Genomic DNA, 17015 nt, shown 5'->3' with positions numbered 1-17015 from the left:
GGGATGGGAAAGCAGCCTGGCTCAGTTACAAGCTTGCACCAGATCTGGAAGCTCTGATCCCCTGCTAGGGGCTGCTGCCACCTTGTACTGCTGCTTCTGATAGAAGGCAGCTGGTCTGCATGGGAAGCTGGTTTTCAAACTGGCTCCCCTTGCGGACCTGCTCCTGCCCGGCACCCTGTGCTGCTGCCTCTGTAACAGAGGAAGCAAGGTACTCTGGAAGGGGACGCCTTGGGACTGAGATCAGAGTGCACTGGCTGCAAGCCTTGCCTTCTGGGCTCTATAGAATAGTCAACTAACCAATAAGAATTAATTAGGTTACTCAACTATTCAATTAACCGATATTTAACATCGTGACCACTGACACCTCCAACCAATGGGCAAGATGGTGGGAAAGTAAACGGAGACCTTGGCTTTGGGAAGAGCAGCACCACTGTTATATCCCTGAACCTGCTCCACATGGGAGGGAGTGTGGAAGGGCCAGTCTTTCACATAGGAGCCAGCATTATTGGGGTTGATACTCCTGACATTGGGGGTGGGGCTAATGAAGAACCCTGAACCAAACCCAACCCAGCTGCTCCAGAGCTCATCCAGCTTGTATTACTTAAAGGGATAGGAATCCCTACCCAGCCAGCTCACAGCCTTATAGTTCTCCTGCATCACATTCCTGTAGAGGGCTCTCTGGCCCGGGTCCAGCAGGGCCCATTCCTCCTCAGAGAAATACACAGCCACCTCCTCGAAGGTCACGAGCTCCGGCACAGCCATTTCCTGTCCCGGGCACTGTAGGCCATGGGCTGGACTGGAGACAGACATGGGAGTTGTGCAGCCTGTCAGGGGAGAAAGACAATTGGAGACATTTCAAAAGTGGCTTTAATCCTTTTCCACAACCCCATTCTGCCCAGACTCTGTCCCTGGTGACCCATATGCTAGACTTTGCCACTGCGGGCAAATGCTGAGTCTCAATATTCCATAACCACCACACACAAGTTAGATCCCAAATCCACATTCATTTCTCCTAATACCTGGCTTGAGTTTCAACATTACTGTGCCTGTAACAATGGGATTTCATTCTGAACATGCAGTGTTTAAGATACAAGCCACTAACTACGCTTCCTGAACATGGATGGAGGTGTCTAAATTTAGGTTCCGGCAGCTAAAGTGCCTTGGTTTTCCTCCATTTATTAGTAGCACAGACTCACAGAGATGCAGTGAAGTTAATGTGAGTCAAATGTTTATTAGTAAGCATGTGTGGTGAGTGTTGCAGGGTGAGATGCTAAAATTTGTAGACTCACAATATCCAAGGGGAACGTTAGCCCTGAAGTCTAACCCTCTCTGTGGCACAAGCCACTACACTTAGCCCAGCTACCCAGGCACAAAGCTGATTCCCCACATTTTCTAGAAAGTTGCCTAGTGTTGAGTTGAATCCACCACTTCCTTCCTGTGGCCATTGGTTTCTGTGGCTCGTCATTATCCTTCACAAACATTTGTGCCTTTTTTCTGGCCTGAAATTGTCTGGTTTCAGCTTTCAGTTATTGTTTCTCACTGAGCTGCATCCACTTAGACAAGTGGTTCCCAAACTTTTTTATACCACAGACCAGCAAACCCATTCATGAACTTTTGGCTGATTGGCAACATTTGCATATTTATTATGGAAATAATCAATATGCAAATGAAATGTTGCCAGTCCATAATGATCAGAGTTCGCCGCTATCTACAACACTTAAAAAAAAATCAGAGAAAGAATTTCCCTCTCTCTGCTGAGTAGGGTTCAGGAAGGGGCACCCTCAAACCCAGGGGGTATTTGGGGCACCCTATTTAGCACCTGAAATTTTGTCAAGAGCACAGGAGCTGGTGCCCCCTATTGCTACCACGTCACCTCTGCCCTCTCCCCTCCTGCCCCACAAGGTGGGGGAGCTGCCATTCTATCTCTTGCATATCCTTCTGTGCAACCTGTGTCTCTTTCTTCCCCACCCAGGCTGCTCTTGCTTCAATACTTTCCCCTTGCCACATCCCCCCTCTCCCTCCCAGCCACCCCCCGAGTTTCCCTCCAATGCAGTCCTGCTCCCATCTGCCTCATATCTCTCCTGAATCCCCCCCCCCCCATCTCCCTTCAGCATCTCCTGTATGCCTCTCTTGCCCCTACCTCACATATCCCTGTTCCCCTCTTCAGCCCCCTCCCAGGGCTGGCTCCTTCACCCCACACATGCTGGGAGCTGTTTCCCTGGGTTCTGGGCAGGGATCACAACCAGCTCTGCTGGGAGTAGCCTGGGGCCAACCTCCCCCAGCAGCTCTGGGCTCTGGGCACTGTGGCACAGGATGGTGAAAGAACGTGTCCTCTTTTTCGGAAATTGGTCTGAAAAAGCAGATGTGTTCCTTAGACGCAGCATAGCTAGACATTGCCTAAATTTAATTTCTTGCTGACTTCATTTTAAAAGGGGTTAAAAAAGGAACTTTTTGGGGATACAGGTCAGTGCAGGCTCCCCAATACCGGGGGTTCCCTGAGCTTCAGGGGCCAGATTCAGGTAAGTCAGGGGCCATGTCTGGCCCTCAGGCCATCGGCTCCCTGCTCCTGCTTTACAGCGTGAGCAAGTCAGCTTTAAGTAGACAGAAACCAAACAGGGTTTCTATAGACCCTAAAGCAGATCTGAGCATAAGACAGCCTGCGGAGGCATTAGGAAGCCCCTGGTAGGCTCCCTAGCTTGTCCTGCAGGCTAGGCAGAAAAGCAGCTGTGGGGCTCAATTTCTGTTTTAAAACTGGAGGGGGGGAAGTTTTAGGAGCTGTCCCACCCCAATGTGAGCTGCTTGTTGGAGTAACAGGCAGCCAAGAAGAACCATGCCTCTTCCCCTGGGATGTTATTCATCAAGCATATGGCCAGGCAAGAAGGCTGGCTGGGAAACATTTTACACTCTGCAAGCAGGCAGGCTAGTTTGGCAGCCAGCAAGTAAGTCTCTTGGCCACAGCCTGCATCTGGCACCCCAATCTCCTGCTCCAGATCACAATCCCTTCCTACCCTATGTTACATCCCAAACCCCTGCACCCCAGTCCCTTACCCCAAGCTCACTTCTGTACTCAACCTCCATCCCAGAGCCTGCACCTGCTCCATTAATACCATGGAAGAATGCGGCACTCGAACACTTTCCAAAATCTTAGAGTACCCGCCCCCATAAAAAAGTATTGCCTGCCATAGCCTAAGACAGAAAGCACAGCAGAATATTAGTTCAGAAGACTGAGATACTGGTTTCTGCATCCACATCCCATCTAAATACTCCCAAGGAAGGAAAAAAAGGGAAGAAACTCCTGACAACTAAGGATGTCTGGGGAGCTGAGACAGGTATTTGTCAGGATGATACCTGCAACCCTACCTGGGGAACATGGGGCAGAAGTGAGGGCTCTTGCTCACTGCTCATTTTCAGGAGTCCCAGCTTTTTCTTGCACTTGCCAAAATATTTCTGTACCTCAGTTTCCTTGACTCCTCACCTGTCTGAGTGCCTCTCATGATCTCCATTTCTTTGGTGGGCTGGAGATCTAGGACCCACGGTTCTTCCCCTCGTTCTAGCTGGGTGATCAGGTCAGATTTGGGAATGGAGAATCCTGCAAGAGGTAAAATCAGGCAAGGTGAAGGCACATGGAGTCTGGGCAGTGTCACAAGGAACATTCCCTGAGCTCAATCTCATCCTACATGGAACTGGAGTAACTCAAGACATCTTGAAAGCAGCAGATTTTTGGGGCAGAATGGGGTGGGGAATGTGACAAAGTCAGAATTGTATTCACTCTGTTCTGTTGCATGTGATTTCTACTGTCCTGTAGTAACTCTCTGTGTTTGCCTCAGTTTCCCTAGACACTGCACAACTATCTGGAGGTGAATATGTGGGTGACTCACTGAAGGAGAATGCCCAGGCCAGCACATTTATGATAACTGAGGCTCATGATAATCTGAGCCTGGGAGGGGTGTGTGACCAGATGACACCTTTCACCTGGGAAGCTGGACAAAATTTCACACAGGGCTGGCTGCAGCCAGGAATTAACTGTGGAGAGTGGAAGTGAGTGTCGCTGGCTTGGGGCCAGAGATCTGGGCTCTCTTCTACCCAAGATGGATTGTACTGACTGTTCCTGGGCTAAGAATTCTGTTCTATGCTGTATCCCTGTGAACTAATAAACCTTCTGTTCTACCTGCCAGATGAATCATAGAGCTGGAAGAAACCTCAGGAGGTCATCAAGTCCAGCCCCCTGCTCTAGGCAGGACAAATTCCAACTAAATCAACCCAGCCAGGGCTTTGTCAAGCTGAGACTTAAACACCTCTAGGGATGGAGACTCCACTACTTCCCTAGATAACCCATTCCAGTGCTTCACCACTCTCCTATGCTACGTCTACACTGGCATGATTTTGCGCAAATACTTTAACGCAAAAACTCTTGCATTAAAAGTATTTGCTCAAGAGAGCGTCTACACTGGCATGTGCCTTTGAGTAAGAGATGTGCTTTTGTGCAAAAGCATCCATGCCAGTGTAGACGTTCTCATGCGCAAGAAAGCTCTGATGGCCATTTTAGCCATAGGGCTTTCTTGTGCAAGGGGCTTTCTTGTGCAAGAAATTAATATTGACTGTCTACACTGGCCTCTTGCACAAGAACAGTTGTGCAAGAGGGCTTATCCCTGAGCGGGAGCATCACAATATTTGCGCAAGAAGCACTGATTTCCTACATTAGAACGTCAGTGTTCTTGAGCAAGTACTTGCAGCCAGTGTAGACAGGCCACTTTTGTGCAAAATCTTGCCAATGTAGACAAAGCCCTAGTGAAATAGTTTTTCCTAATATCCAACCTGGACCTCTCCCACCACAGCTTGAGACCATTGCACCTTGCTCTGCCATCTGTCACTACTGAGAACAGCCTTTCTCCATCTTCTTTGGAACCTCCCTTCAGGAAGTTGAAGGCTGCTATCAAATCCCCCCTCACTCTTCGCTTCTGCAGAGTAAACAGACCCAACTCCCTCAGCCTCTCCTCATAGGTCATATGCTCCAGCCCCTTAATGATTTTGGTTGCCCTCCACTTGACCCTCTCCAGTGCGTCCACATCCTTTTTGTAGTGGGGGGCCCAAAACTGGACACAATACTAGAGAGCCAAATAAAGGGGAATAATGACATCTCTCGATCTGCTGGCAATGCTCCTCTTAATGCATCTAATATGCCATTAGCCTTCTGGCTACAAAGGCACACTATTGACTCATATCCAGCTTCTCATCCACTGTAACCCTCAGGTCCTTTTCTGCAGAACTATAACTTAGCTGGTTGGCCCTCAGCCTGTAACAATGCTTGGGATTCTTCCATCCCAAGTACAGGACTCTGCACTTGTCCTTCTTGAACCTCATCAGATTTCTTGTGGCCCAATCCTCCAATTTGTCTAAGTCACTCTGGACCCTCTCTCTGCCTTCCAGCGTATCTACCTCTCCCCCTAGCTTAGTGTCATCTGCAAACTTGCTGAGGGTGCAATCCATCCCCTCATCCAGGTCATTAATAAAGATATTGAACAAAACGGGTCCTAGAACCGAACCTTGGGGCACTCCGCTAGAAACCAACCACCATTCCTGATATTGAGCCATTGATCACTACCCACTGGGCCTGGCCTTCTATCCATTTTACCGTCCATTTATCCAATCCACATTCCCTTAGCTTGCTGGCAAGAATATTGTGGGAGACCATATCAAAAGCCTTGCTAAAGTCAAGGTATATCACATCCACTGACTTTCCTATGTCCACCAAGCCAGTTATCTCATTATAGAAGCTAATCAGATTGGTCAGGCACAACTTGCCCTTTGTGAATCCATGCTGACTATTCCTGATCACTTTCCTCTCTTCCAAGTGCCTCAAAATGGATTCCTTAAGGATCCCTTTCATGATTTTTCCAGAAACCGAGGTAAGACTGACCGGCCTATAGTTCCCTGGATTGTCCATCTTCCCTTTTTTGAAGATGGGCACTACACATTTGTCTTTTTCCAGTCATCTGGGATCTCTTCCGATCTCCACGACTTTTCAAAGGTAATGGCCAAAGGCTCCTCAATGACATTTGCCAACTCCCTCAGTACCCTCGGATGCATTAAGTCTGGACCCATGGATTTGTGTACGTTTAGCTTTTCTAAATAGATCCTTGCCTGTTCTTTACCCACCAAGGACTGTCCATCTTCATCCCATTTTGCGTCACTTAGCGCATTAGTCCGGGAGCTGACCTTGTCCGTGAATACAGAGGCAAAGAAAGCTTTGAGTACTTCAGCTTTCCCCACATCATCTGTCACTAGGTTACCTCCTTCATCCAGTAGGGGCCCCACATCCTCTCTGATCACCTTCTTCTTGTTAATATGCCTATAAAAACCTTTCTTCTTATCCTTCACATCCTTTGCCAGTCGCAATTCCACTTGCGCTTTTGCCTTCCTGATAACCCCCCGGCATTCTCGAGCTATACATTTAAACCCCTCCCTGGTCATTTGTCCAAGTTTTCACTTTTTGTAAGCTCCCTTTTTGTGCTTAAGTTCACCAAGGATTTCCCCTGTAAGCCAATCCGATCTCCTATCTGTGAAAGGAAGGTATTGAGGCCTACCCAGAATATGTCAAATGAGCACCAGTTTAATTGTAAGTGGAAAGGAAAGGCAGCACTCTCAGATACAGGAGATAAAAATAAAAACAAAATTTGATTGGTTGACCAACAATAACCCCGCTTTTAGGGAAGTAAGTAACTCAGACAGCAGTATGCAACAAAGTGCTGATTACCCCAAATGGAGCAGACGAAAGTTTTTTGTAAGGGCAGAATGAGACAACAAAAATCTAACGTCAGCAATTGTCAGGCGAGTGGAAGAGTACCAAAATACCGAAACAGGTATATAAGGTGGGCTGAAACAGACCACGAGCGGACGGGTTGCGAATCCGAAAAGCCAGGTCTGATCAACCAGGGCTCCCTCCCCGGCGCTGAATCTCGCTGCCGCATATAAGCTCCGAAAGGGGAACAAATAAGCTCCGAAAGGGGAACGAATACCGGTCGTAAGTTGCAACGAAAAATCCAAAGAAAGGAAAAACATAAAGAAAAGAATATCTCCTGAATCTAAGCAATGCTTCTATCTTTCTTAACGTGAGTATTATATAACTGTTAACTCCATAGATTTTTTGAAGGTAACTCAGGAGGGTACATCAGTAGGAGAAGTTGTTATTTTTTGTTATTTTTAACTGTACTGTTTTTCTACTTTTTCTTTGTATATTATATTATCTTAAAAGAATCAAAAATAATGAATTGATTTAAATGGAAAATTGATTATAAAGTAAATAGAAAAAATAAATAATCTTTGTTTAACCCTAAAAAGAAGTATTCCTCTCTCTGTGGTTTCAAATCCTTTAAAGAACCAAACCCGGTTACCGAAACTATCATGTTTGCTTCTCTTGCTACGTATCGGGATGGTTTCTTTCTGTGCCTTCAATAAGGCTTCTTTAAAATACTGAGTGTCATGTCTGGCTGTATATGGGAATGCAGGGCCTAGTGACTCCCCACCTCTTGGTGACAGAGTGCTGTCATGCCACAAGTTGTAATGATCTGAGGGCTCTGAGGGGCTCTCTCACTCGCAAACCCGCCCCCTCCCCCCCGGGGTTAGACTCCTGCCTAGTTCCTTCCCCTCAGATGGAGCCAGTCCCAAGAAGGCAAGTGAATGGAGAAATAATGTAGGCAGGATAGTACCATGATTCTGAAAGCTAGGGAGATGGAGATGAATTAGCATGTCTCCTAAGTGTCTGACTCCCCTGTTCCTCAGAAGGAAGCACGGTGATTCAAATGTCTTTTACATGGGGACTGTAGAGCTTACTCCCCTCTAATTGAACTGATCAGATGCAGAAATGCTGGCCCCCAGGCTTTGCTGGCTGCAGGCACAGGAATCCTTACCCAGCGAGGCCACCATCTCATAGTTCTCCTGCATGACGTCCCTGTAGAAGGCTCTTTGAGCAGCATCCAGCAGTGCCCCCTGCCCCGCAGTGAAATACACAGCCACCTCCTCAAAGGTCACCGGCATCTGAAACAACAGAGACCCCCCTCTCAGCGCCTGCCACTCCAGCTCTAGCCCCACAAGTCACAGTGGAGGAAGTCCAAGGAGAAGAATCTCCCCTCGAACCTGCCCAGAGAGGCCAGAAGGCTCCAAAGGAGAAAGAGGGGAGAATTCCTTGTGCCTCCCAGCAGGGTCTTTCCAGTCGCCCACCTGCCTGCCACAGGCTACTAGGGAAGCAGAACTCTGCACAGGCAACAGGGACAGGAATCCCAGCACCTTCCTAGCTCATGGCAGCAGGAGAAAACAACAATAGGAATGGCCAGGCTGGGTCAGAGAAAAGGCCCATTTAGCCCCGTGTCCTGCCTGCCCACAGTGGCCAATGCAGGCACCCTGGAGGGAATGAACAGAACAATGAATCACCAAGTCTTGTCGACCATTCCCAGCTTTTGGCAAACAGAGGCTCGGGACACCTTCTCTGCCCATCCTGTCTAGTAGCCATTGATGGACCAATGGAGACTCTGGTCAGTTTTCCCAGCCCTGACCATGGGGTTTTTCCTCTTTCAGAAATGGGAGAACGTTCACCACTCTCCTAATGGGCCTGTTCAGACCATCAGACCCTAGGCTGAGCACGTCCCAGCAGGTATATCTCACCCTGCCCATTTCCTGCCTCATCCTCTGTATTTTCTGCACTTCCCATCTACTAACCCCCCTATACACACACAGCTCCCACAAAACTCCCTACCCGAGCTGGCTTCACCACAGTCACTTCCCTGTCCTGCATCTGACAAGATGGGATGATCTGGAGCAAAGTGTGGACGTGATTCTTCAGTCTGTCAGGGTAAGAGGGGCAATTGAGGAGGTTTCCAAAGGGGGTTTGGTTCATTTCACACTCTCCTCCAAGAAGGGTGACTCTGGGACCCCAGCCTCTCCATTCCCAACCTTCTGACCCCCCACCCCATGTAATCCAAACATTGTGTACCCTTGCTCCAGCCGTGCTCAGACCTTGCACCCAAATTCACTATCCCTGGTCACAGTGCAAATCCACCCCTCACTCCCCCACACTCCTGCCCTGTCATAATCCTCTATTTAAGTGTTTCTCAACCAGTGGTACACATACCCACAGGGTAGTCAAGAGAAGTCTGGAGGTACGGCAACACAACTGAAATTTGTAGAAAACTGAATTTTTGTTTTAAGTTTTATATTGCTTTATTATTTTTGTACTTTTTACACCCAAAAATTTAATTGACCACCTGGCTGATTAAACAAACATGTTCCAATGGTAGGAAAAAAATGTGTGTCTGAAAACTGTAGGTACTTTATTTTTAAAAAAGGTTGAGAAAACCTGCCCTATTTTACCCAAACTCTCTTCCAGATCCCACACCCCAAACTCCCCAATCTCTCTCTTGGATGCCTACCAGATCCTCCATTAATAGCATGGAAGAGTGTAGCCCTTGACCATTTACCAAATTCTTGGAACAGACCACATCAAAAATGAAAGATTCTTTTAACAGATTTTTTTTGGAATGTTGCAGATATCTAGAACTCTGATCCTAATGATTTTTTTAAAACCAGTGTTACTAATTAAAATATATGATGGCAAATATCTGACCTTAATACAATATAATTTATCAGGCAGAGTTCTGGCTCTTATGAGTTAGAAGTAGATAATGCAAGGTGTGATGCTTATTTGCAAGAACTTTGACATATATGCATCCATTAGAAAGGAAGATGATACATGCACTGCAAGGTCTCAGGGGGTAGCTGTGTTAGTCTGTAACTAAACTTAAAAAACAAAAATCGTCTTGTAGTGCCTGAGAATAATAAAAATATACAAATAGTATCATGAGCTTTCGTGGGCACAACCCAGTTTTTCATCCAAGGACAGTGTTAAATTTTCTTTTTATTTGATTTCATATTAAAACATCATAAGCATAGCTCCTTGTAAATTATCCCTTTCTTTAATGTATTTTCTTCCATAACTATGGACTATTCAGATACATTTATAGCTGTAGTTTTTGTTTGTAATGGTTAGTAATCCACACACTACCTCAATATTGGCATTGTTCAAAAGAAAGTTCAATCCACCCAAAACTAAATTTAACCTAGCCAAAAATGGAAAATCTTAGGGGGAATCCCACTGCTGGCCAGCCCACTAAAATATTGATGGTCAGAGGGGTGGGGCAAAATGCTATAGCAGTAAACTATAGCAACAACCAATAAGCTTTTGCTTACTGAATAATCAACTGCACTATTACATCCCTACAGGTCACAACCCATCTCTCCCTCCTGCACTCCTCCCCTCCCCTCCTCCTCCTCCGAACCCTGCCCACAACCCATCTCCATACCCACTGCTGGACCCTGCACCCCCTTCTATACCTCCCCTAACTCTCCCTGAGCTCCCTTCTGCATCTGCCCCCCTCCCAGCTCCTGCCCCAGGCTCCCTTTTCCACCTGCCTCCCTCCCAGCCACCACACCCACATCCACACCCACACCCATACCCATACCTTGGGGGAATTGGGTCTTTGGGAGCCGCCGCCGCGTCAGGGACGGGTCTGACCCGCAGTCGGGGTAGGGCGGGGCCCGACATAGAGAAATACCCTCCCCCGCCTCTGGCAGCAACCCCGCCCCCGCATCCCCAGACTGATGCCAGTGTCACGTGATCTCTGACACACACACCCCCGGTGTATGACAAGGAGCCCTCCCCCCCAAGCAGCCCATCCCAGGGCAAAACCTCCCCCCGGAGCCCTCCCAGCGATTGATCTGCCCCGGCCTCAGCTCCCCTCCATATCTCACACGTCAGCCGCCCCCACTCACATTGACCCAGACCCCCCTCGCCTCGGCTCTCCCGCGTCCTCCGGGCCCCGGCGCTTCCCCGAATCAGCCCGCAGCGAGTAATGCCACCAACGGCTCCCTCAGAATTCGCGCCGCGCACTACGCGGCGCATGCGCAGTGACCGCGGCGACGGATAGGCTAGGTCCCTCTGCTCGCGCGCGGAGTCTGACGCTACTTCGGGATCCGTCCAGCAGCCAATTGCAGAAGCGTGGGCGGGGCCTGAGCAGGGACGGAGCGGGACACACTGAAACCCCCCCCCCCCCCCGCAGTCGGACAGAACCTGGGCGGCAGCGCGCGGACCCAGCTGCCCCCAGCGTTCCAAGACCTGTCCGCCTGCGCACAGAGTGAGGGCAGCAGCCTCAGCCGCGGCTACGGCGCATGCTCCGATCTGGGGCGCCTGCGTAGCGTGTCCTAAAGCTCGAACTTTGAGAGCAGCTGCTCGTACCGCTGCAGCCCGGTGCGTGCGGGGTTAGGGACTTAGACCTAGAGGGGTCTGTTCGAGGCCCAAACCGCGCGTGTGCGGGGTAGCGCGGGGCAGGGGGGACCCCGGGCTGGGAGGGGCAAAGGAGACCCAGCTGCAGGGTTTGCAAACTGGCCCGTGGGGCAGATGCGGGTGTTTCCCGGGGCCGGGGTATCTCAGGACCCTTCTAAGGGCTGGGATCTGACGGGCATAAGTTGCTCAGGGACTGGCCAGGGTGGCCTTTCCCTGCCTGGTGAGGGGCACACGCCCGCAAGCGGGGCTGGACGCAGGGAAATGTTTTAGCTTCAGCTACTGCAAACCCGCGTGGGCTTTAGGGCCCAGAGAATTCCAGTTTGGCTTACGCCAGGGACCCCTACCACACGGCGCTGGGTGTGACCAGGCATCTCCAGGTTTGAAGTAAGCTCTGGCGGTACAGCAGAACCAGAGTAACTGACCTGTTGCACAAGCATGGTCTAATCTCCCCCACGTTGGGTTTTCAGTGTGTCCCGCCCCCGCCAGTCACTCTCCGCTCCTGTTCAGGCCCCGCCTACCCTGCTGCAATTGGAGGAACCCGCAGCAGCGTCTGACTTCATGGGTGAGCAGAGGGAGGGTGCGTCAATGCGCATGTGCAGCGCCCACGGACGTGCAAATTCTGAAGGAAATCTTAGTGGCAGGGCCGGATTCAGATCTTTAGAGGCCCTAAGCACTCAAAAGATTATGGTGCCCCCCATATGTAATTCAAAATAAAAACAATACTAGAATGTAAAATCTCATTTTTGGGGTGCCCCTGCTTTGCTGGTGCCCTAAGCATGTGCTTAGTCTGCCTAGTGGGTAATCCAGCCCTGCTTAGTGTCATTATTCACTGCCCTGCTGCTTCTGCCTCTGGGTGGGGCAGGTGACATGTCAGCGGGCAGATAAATTGCTGGGCAAGGGCAGCGGGGGGAGGTTTTGCCTTGCGACCCAGATCACTGTCTGTGCAGAAGAGGTGTCAGATCAGGTGACAGTGACACCCATGGTATGTAGAGTGCTGTCCGTCCCGTCCCCCCATAAAACTGGGGTGGGAGTTGGTGACTTGTTCCCTCTGCTGCTCCCATCGGCATTTCCCTCCCTCTTGCTGCCCCCTCCCTGCCCCTTCATGCCCCCCCCTTTCATCTCCCTTTGCAGAGCAGCCCGGCCCATACGCTGCCTGAAGGAACAGAAGTTTGACCCCTTGTGGATCCAAGCAGGGGGGTTTGTTATGCTCAGTGCTGGGGAGGGTCACTTGGCTTGTCCTGCTCAGTGAGGCGCTGCCCAACAATGGATTCCAGTAGATTACAGAGGGCGTCAGTGGGTGGAAAGAAGCAATGGGATGGGAGTTCCTGAGCCCCTGGATTGGTCCTAGTGTCAAGGCATAATGGGCACAATAAGCCAATAATCTAAAAGGTTACATGAGTGTTCCACCCATGGGTCAGGGTTACATGTTTGCTACTACGCAGGTGTTATTCCTCAAAATCTTCCTCTTGCAGTGTGTAAGTTAAGTCCAGATTTCAGGTCTATGGGAATGGTGGGTGGCACTTTGCGGACAGGTTTGCCCACAGGTATATTCCTAGATGCTCTTAAAGTACAGAGAACAGTAAATAGAACACAACAATGACAACTGTGTGTAGTTCATCAATGCGTCCCCTTGAGCTCAGATTGGCATCTGTGAGGGATGGTTGTCACAACTCATGCTGACTTGTTAGCCTTCTCCCTGAACCCTGGCTGGCATTTGGGGAGGATGTACTGTCATGGTCAGCAACTAGTTGATCGCAATCGACCAGTAGATCGCGAGGCATTCAGGCATCCCCACTCCCAAGAAGCTCCTCTACCTACTTCTAGTGTAGTGCCGGCTTTCCGCGGGGTGGACGGAAGTCCTGTCTGAAGCCCAGAAGTGTGTGTGTGGGCTGCTCCCCTCCCACAGCTCTGTTGCGTGCTGGGGGAGGGGGCATCAGCCCTGGAGGAGGAGTGCGGTGGCTTCTGTGCGCCACTGGTGCCGGAGGGGTGAGTCGAGCATGGGTTTCTCTGTGCCGCGGGAGCGGGGGTTGGCCCTGGGGTTTGGCCGTGCTGCGGGAGGAGAGGGGGTTGGCCGGGCTGCACGGCAGGAGGGGGGTTTGGCCTCAGGGCAGGCGCCCGTGGGAGTTTGGCCCTGCTGCAGGAGGGAGGAGGTTGGCCCCGGGGCAGGCACGCACAGGGTTTCCCTGCGCCATGGGTGGGGCGGGGAGGAGTCGGGCCTGAAGGAGGCACGCTCTGGCATCCTGATTTTGGCAAGATCCCGCCAGTGTAGGCACAGCCTCAGGGTAATGTCTACACAGCAAAGTTATTTCGAAATAACAGCCATTATTTTGAAATACCTTTACCAGCATCTACACAGCGAAACCGCTATTTCGAAATTAAATCAAAATAGCAGAGGGTTTATTTTGAAATTAGTAAACCTCATTCCACGAGGAATAACACCAATTTTGAAATTGCTATTTCGAAATAAGCGTTGTGTAGATGCTTATTTTGAAATAGGGGGCCTCCAGCCCTTCCCAGGGTGCCCTGGTGGCCACTCTGGGCACAACCAAGAAAATTCCTCTCCCTCCCCCAGTTCCCAGAGCCCTTAAAGGGGTAGACTCTGGCCACAGTACCTGTGCCAGCTCCAAGCCTGCCAGCTCAGAGCCAGCAGTTACTGAAAATAAAGGAGCTGTGGCAGGCATATGCCAGGGCCACAGGGGGCAGCTCCCAACCAGGGGCAGACCCAGACCCCTGCCCCTATTTTGATGCTGTGGACCACATCCTGGGGGACAGGACAGTCCGTGCCCCCCATCTGGTCATCGACCCTGGGGCAGAGCTTGCTGCCTTCTGTTGCTCCAGCCCCTGCTGCCTTCCCTGCTACCACTCCTCCTCCCTTCCGCTTCTTCCTCCGCATACCCCCAGGGATGCCAAGGCCCCTGCACCCGTGATGCTGGGAGGCAGTTGGGCCAGCGAGACCCCCAACCCTGAGCTCTGAGCTTCTCCTCCCCTTGCCTCCCCCTGCCAGCCCCCTCCTCCCAGGTTTTCCCCTCCTCTTTCCCACCCTCCCTCCTCCCCTCTTTCACCTTCTTTCCCCAGTCTCACCTCAGTTTCATTCCCCCTCACCCCAGTTTTGTTCAATAAAGAGGCTTTGTTGTAATGAACACATTTTATTGTACAGCAGGAAGGGGGTTAGGGAGGGGTAAGTGGAAGGGCGTGAGGGAGGAATGAGGCAAATGCCCCCAGTGGGGCACACCAGGGAGACTGTTACTGCCTGCAGAACGTGCTGCCAGATTCACAGCAACACATCCAGGAGAAGCACCAGAGTGCCCAGGGGTGTCTCTGGCTTCCATGCTGCAGAGTGCTGTGGTGTCCTGAGTGAGGGCAACTGGAGCACACACAGAAAAAAATGCTTTGCTGTCCCTCAGCAAGGTAGGCAAGCAAGCAGGGAAACCTTAGAGTCGACTGTCCGGGGGAGTCCCTGTCACATTACTGGATTTTGAGGAGAGCAGCTATATCACTGCTGTACCCATGGGAGGGTGATGTTTGCCCCAAATGTTGGTACAAAGTGGACCATGTGAGGTGTCAAACAAAAGCTTACTTTCTACTGATTCTGTATATCCTCTTCATATATCTGTATACTGTCTGTGTGTGGAGTTATGAATAGGTACTCTGTATGGAGACTGGAAGTTTCTCTGTATGGGGTTGAGTAATGGGCCAGGAATGTTTGTCCATGGACATGCTAATGAGCAAAGCTCTGGAACAATAGCCCTCTATAGGCCAAGGACACACCTCAAGAATGGTGACTGATACCTAAGGGCTACCAGCAGGGGACACAGCGCTAGGCCACGGGCCAGGTGACCTGCTGCAGCCAAGAAGAGACCAGGAAGTAGGTATAAATATGCCATGTGGCTGACTCCATCTTGGTCTCCAGATCTGCTCCTGACCCTAGATGTGGCCTCGCAGGGATTCACGAGCCAGGAAGAACTGTAGACACATCCTGGCATAGGATGTGCACCAAGGACTTTTAAGCCAGCAGCTATAACATCTATGCTGCAAGCTTGCATCAAGGAACTGGGGTTATGTCTACACTACCCCGCTAGTTCGAACTAGCGGGGGTAATGTAGTCATCCGCAATTGCAAATGAAGCCCGGGATTTGAATTTCCCGGGCCTCATTTGCATGAAGCCGGCCGGCGCCATTTTTAAATGCCGGCTAGTTCGAACCCCGTGCCACGCGGCTACACGCGGCATGGAGTAGCTAGTTCGGATTAGGCTTCCTAATCCGAACTAGCGAGGAGTACAGATAGTTCGGATTAGAAGCCTAATCCGAACTAGCTACTCCATGCCGCGTGTAGCCGCGCGGCACGGGGTTCGAACTAGCCAGCATTTGAAAATGGCGCCGGCCAGCTTCATGCAAATGAAGCCCGGGAAATTCAAATCCCGGGCTTCATTTGCAATTGCGGATGACTACATTACCCCCGCTAGTTCGAACTAGCGGGGTAGTGTAGACATACCCTGGGAGATTCGATGCATGTAACGTATGATACTTTAGCACAGGGGACTCCAAACTACGGCCCGCGGGCCGGATGCGGCCCGCGAGGCCCTCTCATCCGGCCCGTGGAGACCTTTTTGGCTTGTTGGTGGCCGTTGCGCTTTATTGCTTGTGAACATCCGGGCTCTGCGCGTCCCTCACAGCGAGAGGGGTTGGGACTTGGCGTGGACAATTGCTCCCTATTGGCCAGTGCGTTCTTATCCTATTGGCTAGCTCTCTCATGAGGTCACTAGTGGGCTGGGCTCTCGATTGGTTGAGCGCACGAGCCTAAATCTGCGTTCGATTGGCTCGTGGCCCAGCTTGACCTTGGATTGGTACAGGGCTATGACGTAGTCTCCTTTATGCCACCCAATCAGCGAAGGGGCTAGTAGCTGGTTTATGGGGCTCTTGGCACGAGAGGGGGCTGAAGTGGGTACTTCGCACGCGCGCGCGGGGGGGGGATACCTGAGGAGCTGGTGCCCATTGCAGGAGGCGGTCTGGTTGCTGTGGCACAGCCTCTGGGTGATGCTGTGCCGTGCCTAGCGCGCTGCCCTGGTGCCTGCAGTGCGCCCTGAAGAAACATCCCTCTCCCTTCCACGTCTGGTCTCTCTCATCCACAACCCAGAGCAGCACCGCTCTGCCGGGTATCAGTCTGTGGGAGCGTTGGGCACTGCTTTCCAACTTCCTTTACCAAGTGATAACGTGTCTGCTTTCAAACCAGCTTTTCCCATTAAAATGCATGCCCCTTGTTCCATGGGGCTATGTTACAAATTGTCACCTCATTCCCTGCATGATAGGAGAGCGATCACATCTCTTCAAGTGTGAGCGTCTTAGGCTGAACATACTGCCAGGATTATGTTGCTTACAATTTTCATCACATTGCGCAGGTGGAAATGAGTTCTCAGCAGTTTCCCCGTTCTGGAGCCCCTCCTGCAGGACTAGGACAAGCACCACCCCCAATTTCAAACAGTGGATCTACAGGGCTGATAAATCAATGTGTTATTAAATAATAACTGAATAAAATAATATTAAATAAATAATTAAAAACAACATCCATGTTTTGATTGTTTTTTATTTGGACCTCAAGTGTGTAGTCGGCCCCCGAACTGCTGTTTGATAGTTAATGCGGCCCTCGGGCAGAAAAGTTTGGAGACCCCTGCTTTAGCATATCCTGT

The 17015-nt window shown here is 50.7% G+C and overlaps 1 protein-coding gene across 1 annotated transcript in view; it reads right to left on the bottom strand.

Moving 5' to 3' along the window:
- Positions 1-17015, bottom strand: part of LOC142821469 (uncharacterized) — an 82763-nt gene that overhangs the window by 3620 nt on the left and 62128 nt on the right. The window contains exons 5-9 of the mRNA XM_075912468.1: positions 10822-10914; positions 8750-8837; positions 7908-8034; positions 3476-3589; positions 624-824 (exon numbers count right to left, since the gene is read on the bottom strand). Of these exons, the coding sequence (XP_075768583.1) occupies positions 624-824; positions 3476-3589; positions 7908-8034; positions 8750-8837; positions 10822-10914 (623 nt within the window). The remainder of the gene's footprint in view (positions 1-623; positions 825-3475; positions 3590-7907; positions 8035-8749; positions 8838-10821; positions 10915-17015) is intronic.

Source organism: Pelodiscus sinensis, chromosome 31 (genome assembly GCF_049634645.1).
Source record: "Pelodiscus sinensis isolate JC-2024 chromosome 31, ASM4963464v1, whole genome shotgun sequence".
Taxonomy (NCBI): domain Eukaryota; kingdom Metazoa; phylum Chordata; order Testudines; family Trionychidae; genus Pelodiscus; species Pelodiscus sinensis.
Note: the sequence above shows the minus strand (reverse complement) of the source record. Positions and strands in the feature narration are given on the sequence as shown.